The 18,143-nt window shown below is 32.1% G+C and overlaps 1 protein-coding gene across 4 annotated transcripts in view; it reads right to left on the bottom strand.

Moving 5' to 3' along the window:
- The window catches only part of Wdr7 (WD repeat domain 7), a 334,029-nt gene that overhangs the window by 129,096 nt on the left and 186,790 nt on the right, over window positions 1-18,143 (bottom strand). For all 4 annotated transcript variants that reach the window (XM_015482357.2, XM_048806161.1, XM_048806162.1 and 1 more), the window contains one exon: window positions 3,504-3,725. In XM_015482357.2, coding sequence (XP_015337843.1) covers window positions 3,504-3,725 — 222 coding nt within the window. The remainder of the gene's footprint in view (window positions 1-3,503; window positions 3,726-18,143) is intronic.

Here is an 18,143-nt window from a genome sequence, read left to right on the forward strand (position 1 = left end):
GCCATAAAGAGTAAATATGTAGTGGTAGCAATGCATTCCAGATGCCACATAAACAAACATGGCAGCACATGCTGAGCTTCTGGCAGGTGAGCATTAATTATAACAGGTTAATACAACACATGACTGACTGAAAAGAGCTGAGTAAAACACAGTGGGCAGCACACACATGACTGCTTCCAATCAGGAGTACAAGATTTAAACTGAAAAAATAAATAAATAAATAAAGAAAGAAAGAAAGAAAGAAAGGAAGGAAGGAAGGAAGGAAGGAAGGAAGGAAGGAAGGAAGGAAGGAAGGTCCCCAAACTCCCTGTGGGAGGCAAAGCTACTACCAATGAAGGTAAGCCACTGAATTAAAAAAAAAAAATAGAGTAATAGGAAGGAAGAAAAAAGCCAATGTATGATTACCTTTAAGATACTATATTATTGCAATAAAATAGAATAAGCATAAGAAAAGAGGTAAGTATCAAAGATATTTTAATTGACTGTAATAGGTACTATAACATTCATTTCATTGATGCACTACTCCTTGCTTGCTAGAAACCTCTCAGAATCTCTCTTTCAAAGAAATAATCATGAATACAATTTGCTAAGAAGCACTGCCTTGTTTCATTTCCATATCTAGACTATTAATCCAAGATTCTCAAAGAATCATTTAGCTCTTTAAAATGTTCAGGTGTCACTTGTGGAGGCACCCACCTGTAATCCCAGCAATTTGAGAGGCTGAGGCAGGAGAATTGAAAGTTCAAGGCTAGCCTCAGCAACTTACAGAGGCCCTAAGCAATTTAGTGAGATTCTGTCTCAAAATAAAAATTTTCTAAAAACGGGGGTGGGACTGGGGATGTTGCTTGGTGGTAAAGCACCCCTAGGTTAAATCACTCATATAGATAGATAGATAGATAGATAGATAGATATGTGTGTTCAAGTAACTTTATTTACCTTGCTGAGAAAACCCAAGGAGGTACAGTGTGGAAGTCCCTCCCCATAGCACAGGTTGACCCAGGATTTCCCTCATGCTACAAACACACCTTGGGATGCCTTCACATGTTCCCTGTTTTTTAACAATCAAAAGAGAAGTTCTGGCTTTTTTTTTTTTTTAAATACCAGGGATTGAACCCAGGGGTGTACTTAACTATTGAGCCACATTCCCCAGCCCCTTTTTAATTTATTTTTAAATTTTGAGACAGGGTCTTGTTAAGTTGCTTAGGGCCTTGCTAAGTTGCTGAGGCTGGCCTCAAACTTGCAATCCTCTTGCCTCATCCTCCCCAGCTGCTGGAATTACACCCAGCCAAAAGGGCAGTTCTAATGCCCTTCAATTCTTTTATTAATTCCCAGGACATCTTTGAAATATATGTCTTTGTAGTCTATCATAGGTTTTTAAATCTCTTTTCTCCTAACCTTTCCTCTTTTTTGAGTTGCAATAGCAACAATTTGCAAATGGAATCATCACAGTTAAAAAATATCCAGAAGCAAATTCATGAATACCAGAATTTTGTGTGAAGATAATGGTAAATAGAAAAGTGATGGTAACAGTGGTAGTCTACATAACTAGGATAAGGTGATGTAAATTAATCTGCCTAGTAATTCAATCAGCAATTCATTAATCTACTATGTTCCTATATTTATAATATGTGCATATTTATTTGAGTCTAAGGGAAAATTCCAAAGAAAGTAGGATTTATGTTCACTTTCAAGAAATAGTTTTAAAAGCACAAATGTTATTAAGACAAAGTAGTTAATTTTGAGGGTAGAAATTTTCTCTTCAAGGAAAATAATAAGGATGTAAGATTTTTCACTTTTAAAGGAAAGTTTGTTCATGTTTTTTTTAATGGATAATGATGGATATCAAATAGTTAAGGTAAATTTTCTGCTTAATAATAAACTAAAAAGAACAAGAATTCTAGTTTAAACATCAATGTGGTCAAAATTATAACTTTTGCAAATGTTCAAGCTTACAATTAAAAGTTTCAACTATCAACAACAACAACAACAACAAAAAATGAGCAAAGTATAGTCATTCCTTGATACTCTTTAGGGAGATGGTGTTTGAAAGCAAAAAAGTTTGAAAATCACCAGACTAAATCATGTAAAAGTTTTGTTACCCTCTAATACTCTAACTCCAAGATTATAATGTATGCCTTGGGCTGTCTGCAATGACACAGATAATAAGTAAGCCTAATTAAAAGAGTCCTTTGTAGAGGTTATGAGATTTGATCAGGGCCTTATTAATAGAAAGCAGTGAATCTGAACTCAAGAAAAGTTGAACAGGCTAGAATTGAGAAGTGAGGACCCACATTACGCAGTCCTCTGCAGGACAGGGAAGGAGATGTGCCAGGTTGAGAATGGAAGAGGCATAAGTTTTCAGATCACAAGAAGCTAGAATTCAAGTTCAGATTTCACCACTTTTTGGCTGAGCAACTTTGAAAAAGTCATAAAAGCCTATTTTGAAAATCAAATGAGAAGATAGAAAATAAAATGGTGTTTTATTATATTGTTATAGCACATCTGTTACATGCATTGTTATAGCACAATTATAGTGTTATAGCACACATTAGTCATTTAGCTCTCTTCACCTGGGCCCCTGAATATAGCAATTTGCATAATAGTGAAAGCATGAGCAACAAAAATGGCGATTTGCTACAGGAATAGCAGAAGGGACAGTTAAGTCAACTGAAAAGCTTGCATAATAAAAGCAACTAACATGACTCTCAGTTTTACAGCAAAACTATAATTTAATGATCCAGTGAAGTGCTCTGCTGCCAACTAACAAAATAGCATTCACCTTTCCCCCTTGTTTCGGGATAAAACCCCTCAAAGAATATATTGAGTTGTTTTCTACAAAGAATATCTTGTGATGTGATTAGTGGAATTACATTTGATGCTTACATATGACACAATTCACTACATGGTAGGCACACCTTGACCTGACCTAAAGGAGTTCTAAGAGTAAAGAACTAAAAGACCTCATTATAAAATACCCTAATCTATCATTCACATACCTGGCACAGAACCTAGGGTGGCTATGTGACACACGTCCTTTGAGCTTGGGGAATTTTTTTTTTAAATTATAGAGGTAATTCGTAATTCATCATCCATCATTCACACTTTTCTTTGGGGAGAATGTTCCACACCATCCCTAACTTTTCAAACCAGATGCAAGAAAAGTTACATAGTTTAGAAATCATTTCAGAAGTTAGAAATTTTAACTTGAAATTAGCTTGGATAAATTTTGGCAAGAATCTTGGTCAAAAATGCAAAAACACAAAGTTCAGAAATATGTTATTTTAAAAAAAGCATTTAAAAGACCATGTTTTAATTTTTAAAAAGAAGTTCAGGTAACTATAACTAGAGAGCAACATGTCTAACAGATTGTACCACTTTCTAATTTCACTGCAAGCACTCTAGATGAGCTAACCCTCAGGTTATATTCAATACTCTGAAAAATTTTTTGACAAATAATATGTATTAAAAAGCAACAGATCAGCATTAGGAATTTAAAAACTTACAAGTATGTCTGGCCAGTGAGTAGTTGGATCCTCCACTAGTCAAACCAAAGCCTTCAGGAATTTGACTAGAACTTCGAGGTCTGGTCAACAATTTAGGAGGTTCAATTTCAGCACCAAATTCAGCTCCTATTACTCCTAGTAAAACAATAGCTGTCGCTTGCTTCCGTCTTTCCTCATAGGATGTTGAAATTTTTTTCATTTGTGGGATACTCGATAAACAACCTAAAAACCACAACAGAAATATACATTAAAAGCTTATCAATACAAAAAAAAATTATGATTAGAAATACATCCTTAAGCGACATTTAAGAAAGAATAGTGTTTTCAATGAATGGCACTGGGACAACTGGATGCTGGCAAAAAGATAGTTGAAGTCTAAGAAAAAGAAATGGTAGATATCATGCAAAAAAGATTGGCTGTGGTTGCAGCAATAGTTTCTGTATGATATCGAGAATCGGTGTATCATACTTTATTGTTTTTTAAGTTACTTCAGGAAATTTATCATTAAATTTTCAAGTATTTAAATATGTCCACAAGAATAGATTTATCCTTAAAAATACTCTAATTCTTTCATATAAAATTTTAGTTATTACCCATTTTCCTTATTTATGCAGTTCTGTACAGTATATTTTAGATCATATGTAGGCAGCTTCACAATGTGTGGTGCTTCTCCAATATTAAAAAATTATTTTGTAATTTCCAACATCATGATAAACCATATTTCATCGGTTACATTTCTTATAAAAACCCTAGATTTAAATGTTTAAAGATATTTAATTTGTACCAAGAATATTTTCTAATGACATCACAGAGCGTCACTTCTGCCTCCCAATGAAATTTTTTTGTTTTATGAAGACAAGAAATGTTAATAACAAGTATTAGCAAGTACATGCTATTACTGATTCAAAGTATGACACTGATCTGTGATAGGTAAGGTAACTAAAGTGAGGGGAAAAAAATAACACCTAAAAGCTTAACCATACTCAGAAGAAAAAAAATCAATAATCATTGCCTCTATGTTTAAAAGGACCTTAATTCTAGACAAAGTGATATTTAACAGTTTGATAATCTATATCTCAGTACATGCATTTAAGACCAACTTTATTTATGTACAAGAACAGACACAGGAGTAAGAGCTCGGTGTACTGCATCTAAATTCACCGACTGCAGTACTAGATATTTTACTCTTTACATAGTATTCTTGAAACAGGAAGCAAACCAAGCTCCCCTCCCCCCATGTCTCAGCAAGAGCATGCTCCATAACAATAGTTCAAAGGAAAGCTCTATTCTGCAGTTGCACTGATTGTTCTGTCAGCTGACCTCTGCAGAAGGGAATTGCTAACCGCTGCCTTGCTCCTTAGCTGACAAATGAATGATCGCAGCTCCATCTATTTTCACTATGGCTGCCTCTAGCCCAGGTGCTCAGACAGAGAGCCCGGTGTGACATCTTAGATCAAGATGAATTGGCACAAACTCCTGATCCAAGATTGTTTTATACCATTTAATTTAGTTTCTTCCCTTGCTTGGATGAGCACAGCTCTGGTTATGGATTTCTATTCTAATGTACTGAAGCAGGCCCTGAAAGAAGCCAATGAAGCAGCTGCTGGAGCAGGGGACTGCAGGGATACTGATCAATAGGCAAGGCATTGACCCCAGCCTGCAGCCTCTGCAACGGCCACTGCTTGAAGGGGGAGGGGGCACAGAAGCACACATGGGCTGCTTCCAGTAGGAAATTAAACAACAGGGGCATTTGGAGAGCTCCGCCTCCAGCCCTGGCCCCCCACCTTCCCTATGTTCCTTTTGTTTAATTACCTCAATCTTGTCTTAACTCCCACTCCTGGGGAAGGAATTAAGACTTGGAAGTTCTAATAATGTACTTTCAAGCAGCCATTTGTACATTTTATCCCTACACTAATAGAAAGAATTGTAACAGGTGCCCTCTGCTAAGTGACCAAAATATGAAATCTTAATTAGCTGTCAAGTACATCACTTGGTGTAATTTAAAGTTTGGCATGTGTATAGTCTCATAATAATACTGCCCAATTGGCTATTAACACTAAGGATGCTGAAATTCTATGGTATGCAATTTTTATCATCACTCAGATCTGAAAGGATGATAGCTCTTTGTTAACAAGGAAAGAAGTAAAGGCAAGGAAGTCCTAAAAAAGACACTGACTGATTAGTCCATGCATAAAGTCAGGTGCCCACCCTTACCACTGTTCTAAAAGTAGCACAACAATTTCTATTCTTTAGATTCTCAAATTGGAAACATCTTTAAATTACTGTTTTGGCCTATGTTTTCTGATAAATAATAAAAGGAATATGTAATTAGCTGCAATACTTTCCTACAAATAAACTAACAATTATTTAGGACATTTGAGGTATTAAAAATAAAATAATTCTGTAAAAGTAAACCTTTCTACAGTTTCATTTGTCTCATGAAAATTTGGTATTTTTTCACAGAGACATGGCTCCATTTAATCATGCTAAAGGGTGACATGGAGATCCATTTTCTTGACAGGACGGTTGATCACCCTATCACAGTAAGAAAATTAATACCTTCAACCAACTCTGTGTGGGAAACAGAAGCTGCCTGCAATAGTAAAGGACATAAATGTTCTACATTTTAAGTTGCAAACTGAATGCAGGTTTTGTGAGAAAATAATGTTTCCTCATTATTGGGTTACTTTTAACAAAATATGAGGCTTTGATTTTATTAAAACAACCATTTAATTCATATGGTGTTCCTCAAAAGTACATAATTGTCTTTAGATTTAGCATAATTGACTCCAGATTTACACGAACAGGAGTAAACACTTTACTTACAGCTTAACTAGAGCACAGGTAAAATATTTGAGAAGTTTAAGCTATTTAAAGGGCTATGAGATATTGATTACTTCATTTAAAAAGCAGTCAGAGAGTGCAACCAAGAGGTCAAGATAAATTTAACAGTTTGAAGCACTTTACTAAATAACTCTAAAGATCATGTTAATTGGCTTTGTGCAGTTCTAGGGTAAAATTAATTTTATCCTAGCTTACAATAAAAGGATTAAAAGACATATTAAGTTCTTCAGTTTTAACTGGAATAGGAATCAATAGATTTGAATTAAGGCTAAAGGCGGTTTTATGAGAGATAGACTACCAGCAGATACTTTATATCTGCAATTAGCCATATATTGATGGGGCTCTACTATTGTATTAGGTATTAAAACCTTAGATAAGTAGGTACCACCAATTTACTACTCTGAGAAAATACTTAAAGAACTGTGTGATTTGATCTGGAAAACAGTTTTCAAAATGTGATTCTTTGTTTAGGACTGAGTATCAGAATGCTTTTTATATTTGACATATGTAAGCATATTTCTAGTAAAAAATTAATGAATAATGTGCTTGAATTCAATCAGAAGTCCCTTAGAGGTTACAACTATATTTAAAACATATCCCATAATGCAAACACACTATTGGGTTTTTTATTATTTGACCGATACATTTTATTAAGACGGGTCTTATCATACCAATTTTAGGCTGGAAATTTCAGGCTATAAGATCCAATGAACATTCACAATGCTGTGAATATTTTTTGAGTTTGATATACATTTCAATATACCCTAAAAGGGTACTTTGGAAATTCAGAAATACCTATTTGCTCATGGTAAATTAAAATAAAATGATATTAGGTATTTTTCTTCGTTCTTAATATTAAATAATATCAGAATCATATGTATGGGATAGTATTTAATATGTGCTGCCTAGCAAAGTGAAAATAATTTGTATTTAATAAGACATATACACTATATGTTTATCAAAAACCATGGTTTCTGACTTAAAAAAAAAAAACCTAACCTTTAATGAATAAACATTGGAAAAATAACTGTTTTTATTAAACAAAAACAAAAAAAAGGATATGAAAAACAATGAATTGCAAGATCTCATAGCAGAAAATTAAAGGACAGAACATAGAGATTATTTAAAATAATTTAGATTAACCTAGAAATACTTTCTATTACAATTCTTTACAGTCTTGTTTTATGGGCAATAAGCTGCATTTGTGAATATTAGGCTTTGATTAATTATTAAAGAACAGTAAACTTAGAAAAGTGAATTTTGTTAATATCGGCAATCTGGAGGACAAGAAAACCTCTAGAATAAAGCATGTGATATACTATTTACAATGTCTGCATATATCTATAGTAGTCTCAGAATATCATTCAAGTTCTAGAAATGTTAGTTCATAAAACTACATAAGATGTCTACTTTTCAGACCAATAACATATCCTTCTAAAATTAGCAATTTTATTTATTTCTATTTTATCGACCCCAAAGATATTTAAAATTTGCTGTGGTACTATCAGCAGATATTGATGATAAAAAGCACATATAAAATTGTATACTAAGTAAAGATGATTTTAAGATAATTCATGGCTGTGAAAACTGCCCAATCAAAACATATTTTAAGAACTGTGGTTATAGCTCAGTGGCTGAGCACTTGCCTAGCATGTGTGAGACACTGGGTTCAATCCTCAGCACCACATAAGAATAACTAAAATAAAGGTACTGTGACCATCTACAACTAAAAGAATAAAATTAAAATTAAAAAAAAACATTTTAAACTAGATTTTAAAAAACACTTGAGTTCAAATGGTCTTTCAGAAGTACGTTCATCAAAATAATCTTTCTCCTGACTGACTACTAAGTTAATATACTTGGTTACCAATGGAATATTAATTTTAATTTTTGAGACATATTTTAATAATCATTATATGCTGCTAATGAAATGTTAAGTGTCTGTCTATATTACATATACATAATTGTACCCATTCATATAAATATATAACAAAGAGCCAGAACTGCTTTTTGAGATTTTAAAATGTAATGCCCATGGTTTTAGAATAATAGTAATGTTGGACCTTAGAGGAGTAACTGTTTCTGCATATGTTTGGCCCAAACATCATCCATATCTACTTGTGTTGCTTGAAACTGATAAAGAACAATGTCATAAAAATGTCAAAGATTACCAGATATGTAAAAGTGGTCTTCCAAATAAGCGTGTTAACAACAGAGAGAGAAAAAAAAAAAACTTTAAGCAATAATATTTTAATAATTCACTTTTTAAAACAATCTAGTTTAAAAGAATTTTAAAATGCTACAGTATTGACTAGTCAAATTTCACTTATTCAATATATCACAATTCTCTGACAAATACTTCAAAGATAAATTTGCTAATTGGAAACACACAATGGTATAGATCAGGGACAAGCCAGTGTGAGAGAAAGGATGCAGAGACCTCACTGTCCTGGTAATGAATCCAGGTTTCAAAGGGTCTCAAGGAGGATCTATGCCATTGTAAATGACGTAATTGAGTTTGTTTTCTAAATAAGTGCATTTATACAAGTTACTTTCATTCACTGGCATAACTTAGAGCTCTATAATTTTTTCAAAAAATATGACAAATAATTTTGATAGGAAACAAATATATACAACTGCAGATGGTTATATGGCCAAAAGGCACCTGAAGGAAATAAAATTCTATATAGTTTTCAACATTTTCCTCTCCACCTCCTCAAGAAAAAGATACAACTGATTAACTAAGACTGCCATGGAGCACTTCTGCCTTTATTTTTAGACTCTAACATTATCAAAGCAGGTGTCTGTGCAGGACGTTAGCTGTGCAGGACGTTAGCAGTACAGGAGTTTCCACTGGGGCATTATAAACATACTTTAGTTGCCCTGTGACACATCTGCCAGCACTGCCCTCACATCTAGGGACAGAGCACCTCGAATGTGCTTCCCAAATCTCTGCAGCTTTCACTGTTGCTGCTGCTGCACTATTTGCCCCCTCACTTGAAAAGTGAAGTAAAACAAACATGCTGTTAATTTGTATGCATGCACGATAGCCCCCTGCTGGAACACAAGGGGTTCTGCAAACGCATATTCCTTTCTGCTGCTGCTGATTAAGCCATTCTGAAACAACACCTCTTTGCACAAATTAGTATTATGTATATGTGTGTGCATTTGACAAAATACACCAAGCCATTTCACACTAAATCAGAACAAAGCAAAATATCTGAGAACTTTATTCATTTATCTATGTATTTATGTATCTATTTATTTATTTATTTGGTACTGGAGACCTAACCCAGGGGTGCTTTACCACTGAGTTACATCCTCAGCACTTTTTATTTTTTTGCTTTGAGACAGGGTCTCACTAACTTGCTCAGCCTGGCCTTGAACTTGCGATCCTTCTGCCTCAACCTCCTGAGTCCTGTTCCAGCAGAGGACTATTAAGTGCATGCATACAAATTAACAGCATGTTTCTCTTATTTCACTTTTCAAGTAAAGGGGCAAATAGTGCAGTAGCAGCAACAGTAAAAGCTACCCAGACTGATAGCACATTCCACATGCTTTGTCAGTAGATGTGAGGGCAGTGCTGGCAGATGTGTCACAGGCAACTAAAGTATGTTTTTAATGCTGGAATTACAGGTGTGCACCATTGCATCCAGTTCAAAGATAATTCAATGTAACCACTATCCTAGTGGTGTATCAATAACTTTGGTAACTAGAAATCTTATCTTTGAGAGCAACTTGCCTGTTTTAACTAATTCATGTAAAAATTCTTATTCTTAACATAGGTACTGTTTTATACTTGTTTTTCCATAATATGCATTCTTATTTTTCACTATATTCTCTATCTAAACATCAAAAAAAATCAAATGTTTTTCTTTGTATGTTTAGTGCAAACATTTTCAAATTGGGAGAAAGTAGAGATTTTTAAAATTCCAAATACCTAAGACATTTAGGTAATCAGAAATCTTATAGGTAATACTTATCTTTGAAAATGTTTACTTCTTATTTCAATTTACCTTTCAAGGGGAATCATATACATATATATATATATGTATATATATATATATATACATATATATATATCACATTTCATATATATATCAAATGGAAGAAGCTGTAACGTTAAGAAGATTATTATTAGCTTTTTCATGGGAAAGAAAAATTTCAGAAAACGGTAAGTTGCTTATAAAATAATATAAATCTGAAAACACGACAAATCATTCTCATAATCTTTTTCTCATGCAGTTTTAGTTCTGAAAAGATAACTCCTGCAATGAGATTTACTTATGAAAACACTGGAATAGCCATAGGGTGTTTCTGGGTAAGACCACACAAAACAGATGAAACAATACTCCAAGACAGGTAGGAGAGCTTTACAAAAATTTTATACCTGTGCGTTATAGCACAGTGAGAAATAAACTGTTATATCTGAGGTCATTTTTATTCATAAAATGACAAATCATTTATTGAATTCACTTAAAAAACATTCTCGTCTCGGCAATTATTTCCATCTACAAAGTGACATAAAACTGAGATCAAAGGGGAAAATTGCCTTACTCCACCTCTGAGGAGTTAACAAATATATCTGTTCATATGTAAGTAGTATTTCCAATATTCACTTTTGTTGAATTACTACACATTTGGTCATGATAATGAGACAATGATTTGACTAAAAGTTATCATTTTTAAATGTTCGTGGGGAGAAAAACAGCAGTTTTAAGGGGTTTATCATTTTTTATTTTTCTCAGACTACTTTATAATACTATCTCTGATTTTGAAAAATGATCACCTTATTTCACATGTTATTTTTTCTTCTGCTTTCTTCACTGTAAGTGAAATATTAAATAGAAATAATGGAACAGTTAGCCTCAAGATAGTATCTTGGAAAGTAATGGCCACACTTCTGTGGTAATAGTAGATCTGCACAGAAGTGTGTTAGCCAAACCCAAAGTTTCATAGTAAACATTTGACAGTCCCCAAACACAGAGATACATAAGCCAATAGCAGATGTACGTGAGATTTCTTAAAATTTATTTTATTTATTTTTTTAGTATTGTTAGTTTTTATGCTCAACTGAGGCTAACCTATGGTATAATTCCAAAAAACTAAACAAGTTTACTAATTATATTAGTAATCAAGAAAGCAAACCTTTGAAACAGAAAAGGACAAGTAAATAAAATTAAACCAAGAATCCATGCTGAAAGTCTAAAGGCCACTGAGAATGTAAAGCACAGACCCAAAAATGTTCAGTATATTCTCATTATTAGCACTCTGCTCTACCAAATGTAGTCTGACTCTAATCAAAGGAAGGTGCATGATGGTGAGTGACTAATTCTCATTTTTCCAGAGGTTTCTAAGTAGCTCCATAGAGCATGAAGAAGTACTAAGCTTGAATTGCTAGTAGACAAATACAGAGAATTTTCATTTTTAATTGTGTTACATACTTGGGTTTTCACCATTGTTAAACTACATGTAGAGAAGTGAGTTGTGTGCTTATGAAATTTGTACAGATGATTTTAAAATTATTTTGCATTTCCTCATTTTATAAGAAATATAACTAGCTTGTCAACAACTTGACAATTTATTATTTGGCAAAAAATTTTCACACTTTTTGCCTATAAATTTGATATACTTAACTATATACTTTCTCAAGTAAGCATGTACAGACATCAAAATTTACTAATATTCTCTTTCATGTAACTACTGTATATGTTTTCCTATTAATTAGTTAGTCCTATTTAGAATTTGCATCTGGGTTGGCTATCTTGCATATAGCAAACTAAAACAGGCTTGAATTTTAAAATTTTACATAGTCCTTCCCACAAGGGACAAGGGATAGCTAACTTGCTGATGTGTTATCATCATAGGGTTGGAAAAGCTCCCATTCCTGAAATAAACAAAAATTTAATGTTACACAATTTTTAAAGGCTAGCTTTAAAAACATTTCTGCTACATAATAAAACATAATTATTAACTCAAAATTCTCCCTAATTCAACTCATTAGGTTACTTAGGAGTTATGAAAAGATATTTTTCTAATCTTACCTTAATTCATTTTTATTAAGACAGACTATTCCCATATATAAAAATCTACAAAATACATGTATATTGATGTTGGATAAGCACACATTTCAAAGATGGCTCTTTTTGTTACCTAACTAATCAGAGACTTTTGGACAGGAAAAAAAAAAAAAAAGGAGTACAGAATTAAGAGAAGATAAAATTTTCTGAAAACTCTTTAATTATTACCACCACAGACCGCTGATGTCGATATCAGAAACTGCCACAAGAAGGTTCAATACAGGCACATGAAAACAATCCAAAGCAAGGGTTAAACACCTACTTCCCGTTTCTTTTAAATATAACTTACTTCCTCATTAACAAAAACATAAATAACTTTTCTAATACTTTATCCAGTGCTTTTGATTTCTACAAAATACTCATATAATATTGTATTTACTTATAGAAAAAAAAATCCTCTCAAAACGTTAAGGACAAAAGGTTCCCCATTTTAAAAATACCAACAGAAAAACCTGAAATCCGTGTTTTCAGTAATTTTAAAGCATACTAGGTTCACACAAGTTCCATCTGCTCAGTTAAGATACCTCCCACATTCACTAATGCATATGCCTTAATCATATGATTACAGGCTGCTCACAACCACCTTCCAAATTCTTTCACCAAAACATGAATACTATAAAAATTTGCAAAGAAAAAAATCCTTATCAGAGCACATAAAACAGCTCCTAGGTCCAAAATAAGATGACAGCGTAGGGAAAATTTTAGAGGAAAAGGGATCAAAGAACTGTTCTAACCAAACCAGTGCCCATATTTTATAGATAAGAAAAGTTAAGTGGGTTAAGTGTTCAGGTGACAAGGAGAAGGACACATAGAGTGGGCATTCATGGAAATAACATCAACATGGGTCTCTTGAATCTTCACTGGCATCTGCTGCAGTATGAATCTTTATTAGGTATCTACAAATTCTTACAATTTTAAATGTTTCCTAAAGAAATATGAACAAACAAAATTCATAACTAGAAAAAGTCTTAAAATTAAGTTTTGGTCTATAGTATATAATGTTATATATACATTTTTTACTGGACAATCTAAAAACAAAAAAAAATGAGGAGAGAGATTTTATCAAGCATATAAAATAAGTATATCAAATTAGTTTTATATGAAAATCCATATGAACATTGAAACATGAAAAACAACAAGAAAATACTAAGCATAAATATCATCTAGACACCAAACACCTAAATAATTTAACAGTGATAAAATCAGCATTTCATCCACAGAAACAGCTACATTTTCCATACAAGGAAAGTTTCTTCAAATACAATATTGGTGAAAAACAGTAATTCAAAATATAAATTTAAATCTTAGTTACTTCTACATAAACCTTAATGTCAACTATAAGTATGCATGCACATGTGTGTTCCAAAGTCACAAACTGAACTCCAAATAGCAGAAATAAATTCATAATCATTTCTGAAGCTCACATTGTAATATGGAAGAATAGCTAAAGTCACCATAAGGGTTAAGACAATCATTTTCTACTGCATACTAGTGCTATTCTAAGCCGATAGTGTGTTTAAATCCACACCAATGAAATCAATACAGCACTGTTCTATTCAAGGTGAGACCAAATAAACCTGTCTGAAGCTTTGAGAAATAGGCTTTGCAGTATACTTTGAGTGCTAAATGCCTTTCAGTCCAGAGATCTGTCATTAAATAATCATTAGCCATCATTCACTCTTCCTAAAAAGCTTAACATCTAAACTTGTTCAGCATCCACTAAAGCATTAGTATAGACTACCAAGTAAGTACTCATTAGCACTTAGAGATGTTTCAGTCACTCTGTTTAACTATGCATCATCTTATCAAAAATTCTCCCAAAATATTAACTCATATTTACCACTGAATTAGAGTACAATGGATACAAGTGATTAGTACATCAATGCAATGATCAGTCTTGTTTGAATAACACCACACCACCTCACAAGCTACAAGCAACTCCTTCCTGACTGTTCAATGCAGATAAAATCCAATGTCTTTCCTACCTTTCAGCATTATGTTATTCAGTATCATACAGAAGTCAAATAAAACTAAGTTAATCACAATGGAGAATTCATTGAGAGGCAATATTGGTTTTGATCCTGTATGTATTTTTAAGTGATGGTTCCTTTATCAATCCAATTCATAATTCAGTTTCATATATGATCATCTCAACTACTGAATAGCTATTTTAATGGACCCTGCATTATTTTAGATAATCATTAAGTAGCTGAAATTAAGATATATTTATCTTCTATCTATTACTTGAAAGATTAAATAAATAACACAGGATGATTTTTATTTAGTAACGTTATTGGCCCAAATGTGAAAATTTGATGGTCAAAGTAATTTTCTTTGTGCTTAATTCTTGTATGCTGTTAGACTAATCTTCTCAGTTTCAAGATAATATTAATGAAAATGTCATTTCTGCAAGACATTAATTTGTTCTTCATTTTTAAAAGCTCAAATAAAAGTATATGGCCAGATATTTATGATCTCATCTACAGTTTTACAACTGATCATTTTCAATTTATTTAATATAGATTTCAACCTAAATGAGAGCCATGACATTATATGAACATTTTATTTAACTGGATGACATGTAATATTTTCCCAGGAATATTTAGGTAACTTAGTACAAAATAAAACTATTCTTTTAGTCATCAGGTAATTTAAAATTCCAAATATATATTGTGTAGTATAAATTGCAATATTTGGAAACTTTCTAATATTCTAATTATTATTCCATTCAATCTATGACTTTTTAAATTTTTCTTTCAATACCCTAACAAAGTTTCAATTGCAAAGATATGAACAAGTATAATTACTGAGCAAGTTTGGTAAATGTAACATCATATTTAATCTTAAAATCTTTTATAAATTGTATTCAATTTATAAAAGATTTTAAGATTTGGAAATTAAAAGTTAACATAAAATCAAATCTCATCCCAAAATTTCATTTTATGGTAAAATTGTCCCTTTCTATGCAGCATTGAGATTTTTAGAGCTCTGTCAATGCACAATGGAATATAAAATGGCCAGTCCTTTTCAATTGTGAAGGCACATCTACAGATCTACTGAATTGATCAAGTGTTTAACTAAAACAAAATACATTAGTAGTCACTATGAAAAGGAGAAACTTCTTTCAAAAAAATTTCAAAAAAATAATAAAACTACAACAATCTACTTATTTAAATGTATACTATGTAGATAAAAAGAAAACAGGTGACTATGCAGAGTTAGAAAGACTATTGTGAACAAAAGTTCTCACTTTCCTATAAGAGCCCCCAAACTCAAAAGTTTTGAAAATATACTTTGGTGATAAATCAAAAATTTAAAGCTTTACAATTATAATTTACCAGAAAATGTACTTTAAGAAAATATGTAATTCATAGAATTAGTACCCCTGAACATGCCTGGAGCCTTGTCCTTCTTGAGGAGGTAAACTCTCGCAGGACCTCAGTAAATTCTCATTTTTTAACATAAAAAAATAGCACTGGCAAAGTGAGCAGGGCCTGGCCAAGGCCTTTCCTCATCCCTTTCAAATTTTGTACCAAGACTCTCTTACTGACCATACAATCAATATTTATTTATGCCATCTTTCCTATACTTTAAGAACTGTTTTGCTTCTTTATCATTACAATTGTTTAATTAGTTTAAATAAAATTGAATTTTTATCTTTACAATTGAATTTAGCCTTTTCAATTGTAATAAGAAAGTAGATTTTATTTGTCCCAACAATGCAATCGCTTTGTATATACTAAACAAGTACCTTACAAATAAAAAACAAGATGTTGTTTTCAAATAATGCATGCTTTTAAAGATATGTTAGATTAACTGTTAATACAAAACATAATCAATAAAAGCAATTCATTCTTGACTCTCAAATCTCACTGGGTATAGGTAAAACTTCAATAAAACCTGTACTCTTCTGGATTTTACATTTTGAAGCATGATTACTATTTTATTGAAAAGTATATAGAAGTAACACAGTATTTTAAATTATAGTCATTTTGAAACTAAGTTGCAACTTATCCTGATTCTTTATGAATAGACTAGGTCTTTATGGGAAATCAATGGGAAGGCAGGTAAAATTAGATAGCCATGGTTACCAGAATATCAATAAGAGATACAGCAATATCCAATTCCAAGTCTTATGCTTAAAAAAAAAAAAAAGGCAGCAAACTACACTTTCTGCATGAAACAATACATTTTCATTATCTTTATTTCATTATCAAAATTATTATTAATACTGGATTTTATATTTTCATTTGGAATTTTCTAAAAATGAAACTATACTAAAATGGAGAATCATAAAATAGGCTATTTAAATTTTATCACACTTTTAATATTTATTTAGTATAGACAACATACATAAATGAGAAAATTCTTCAAAAATATGGTGAATCTGCATTGTTGAATTTAAATGAAGATTGTATGAAATTAAGATAACTCAAAAAAACAGAAGGAAGTTCTTTACAAGCATATTTATCATTCATATACAACTAATCTATAAAACCAAAATTCAGTATGAATATTGCAGTATGAATAATACTACGTGGTGAATTCAATTTTTTAAGTTATTGAATCAATATCAGATCAAAATCTTGCTCTTAAAAATAAAGTCTAGAGAGTTCAAAAATGTATAGCACAAACAGCTGACAATAAATAGTACAGTGTTCTTAATAATTTTTAGCTTGCTTCTGTTTTTCTTTGTTAATGAAAATTTATATGTAAATTTTCTTTGATTTGCTATTCAACTGGATATACTTAGGTTCATTTGTAAAAGGATATAACCATGAAATTTTATAGAATATTCTTACTTATATTAATAATCTCACCCGCTTAAACCTCAATTTAAAGAAAGAAATGTACTCATCTATAACGTATGATAATCACTGGAATTTTTTTTGTGTTGAAGTATTGAAGGAGTACAATGGTCTAATTGTTATTGGAATGTAATAGTTACATTGCATTCCTTACCCTAATCAAGTGTTCAAAATGGCAAAATTTAATTTTCATAAGAGAGACAAATCAATACTATGATACTTATTTTTCTTAAAATATGTTTCAAAACCCCTCGAACCAAAGATTGCTTATTCCTAAAGTGACAAATACAGAAAATCAGAAGGATTTTGAAATATGCCACCAGCGGTCCTGTTCAGAAATGAAAGGCCAATACTACATTAAAGAAAAAAAATGAAACCACAAATAAGTAACAGAATTATGGCAGGCCCCACAGTATCACAGAAGCTCGATACTCAGACTGCTCTGCTTCTGGAGCAACTCCAGAGAGAGCTAACCTGGTGTGATAAAAGACTTGACAAAGCAGTTCTGACTGCGCAGCAATGCTAAGTTGTGGACTAATACAGGAACAGGAGGCCCAATCGCTGTCTTTCACCATGCACAATTTACACATGGCTTTATCAATAGCCTTAGTGCTGAATACAGAACACACTCTATTTGGCTTTCAGTCAATTAAGCTTTAAGCTGTCAGCAAACAAGACTTTTAAGTTAATTTTGAATCACCACGAATCAAGTTGAAGGTTGTGAAAGGGCGGCTCACATGCCGGCATGAAAAAAGGCAGTTTAATTGCCTCTGAATAGCTATTATATGCTGCAATTGGCCTATTGAATCTTAGATGATCTATTTATTTATCAAAGTACAACCATCAAGGATTAGTAAAAGAGTGAACAATATGATTTGTACACTCACTATTTTGCATAAGAGATTGAT

This window comes from Marmota marmota, unplaced genomic scaffold (genome assembly GCF_001458135.2).
Source record: "Marmota marmota marmota unplaced genomic scaffold, marMar, whole genome shotgun sequence".
Classification (NCBI taxonomy): domain Eukaryota; kingdom Metazoa; phylum Chordata; class Mammalia; order Rodentia; family Sciuridae; genus Marmota; species Marmota marmota.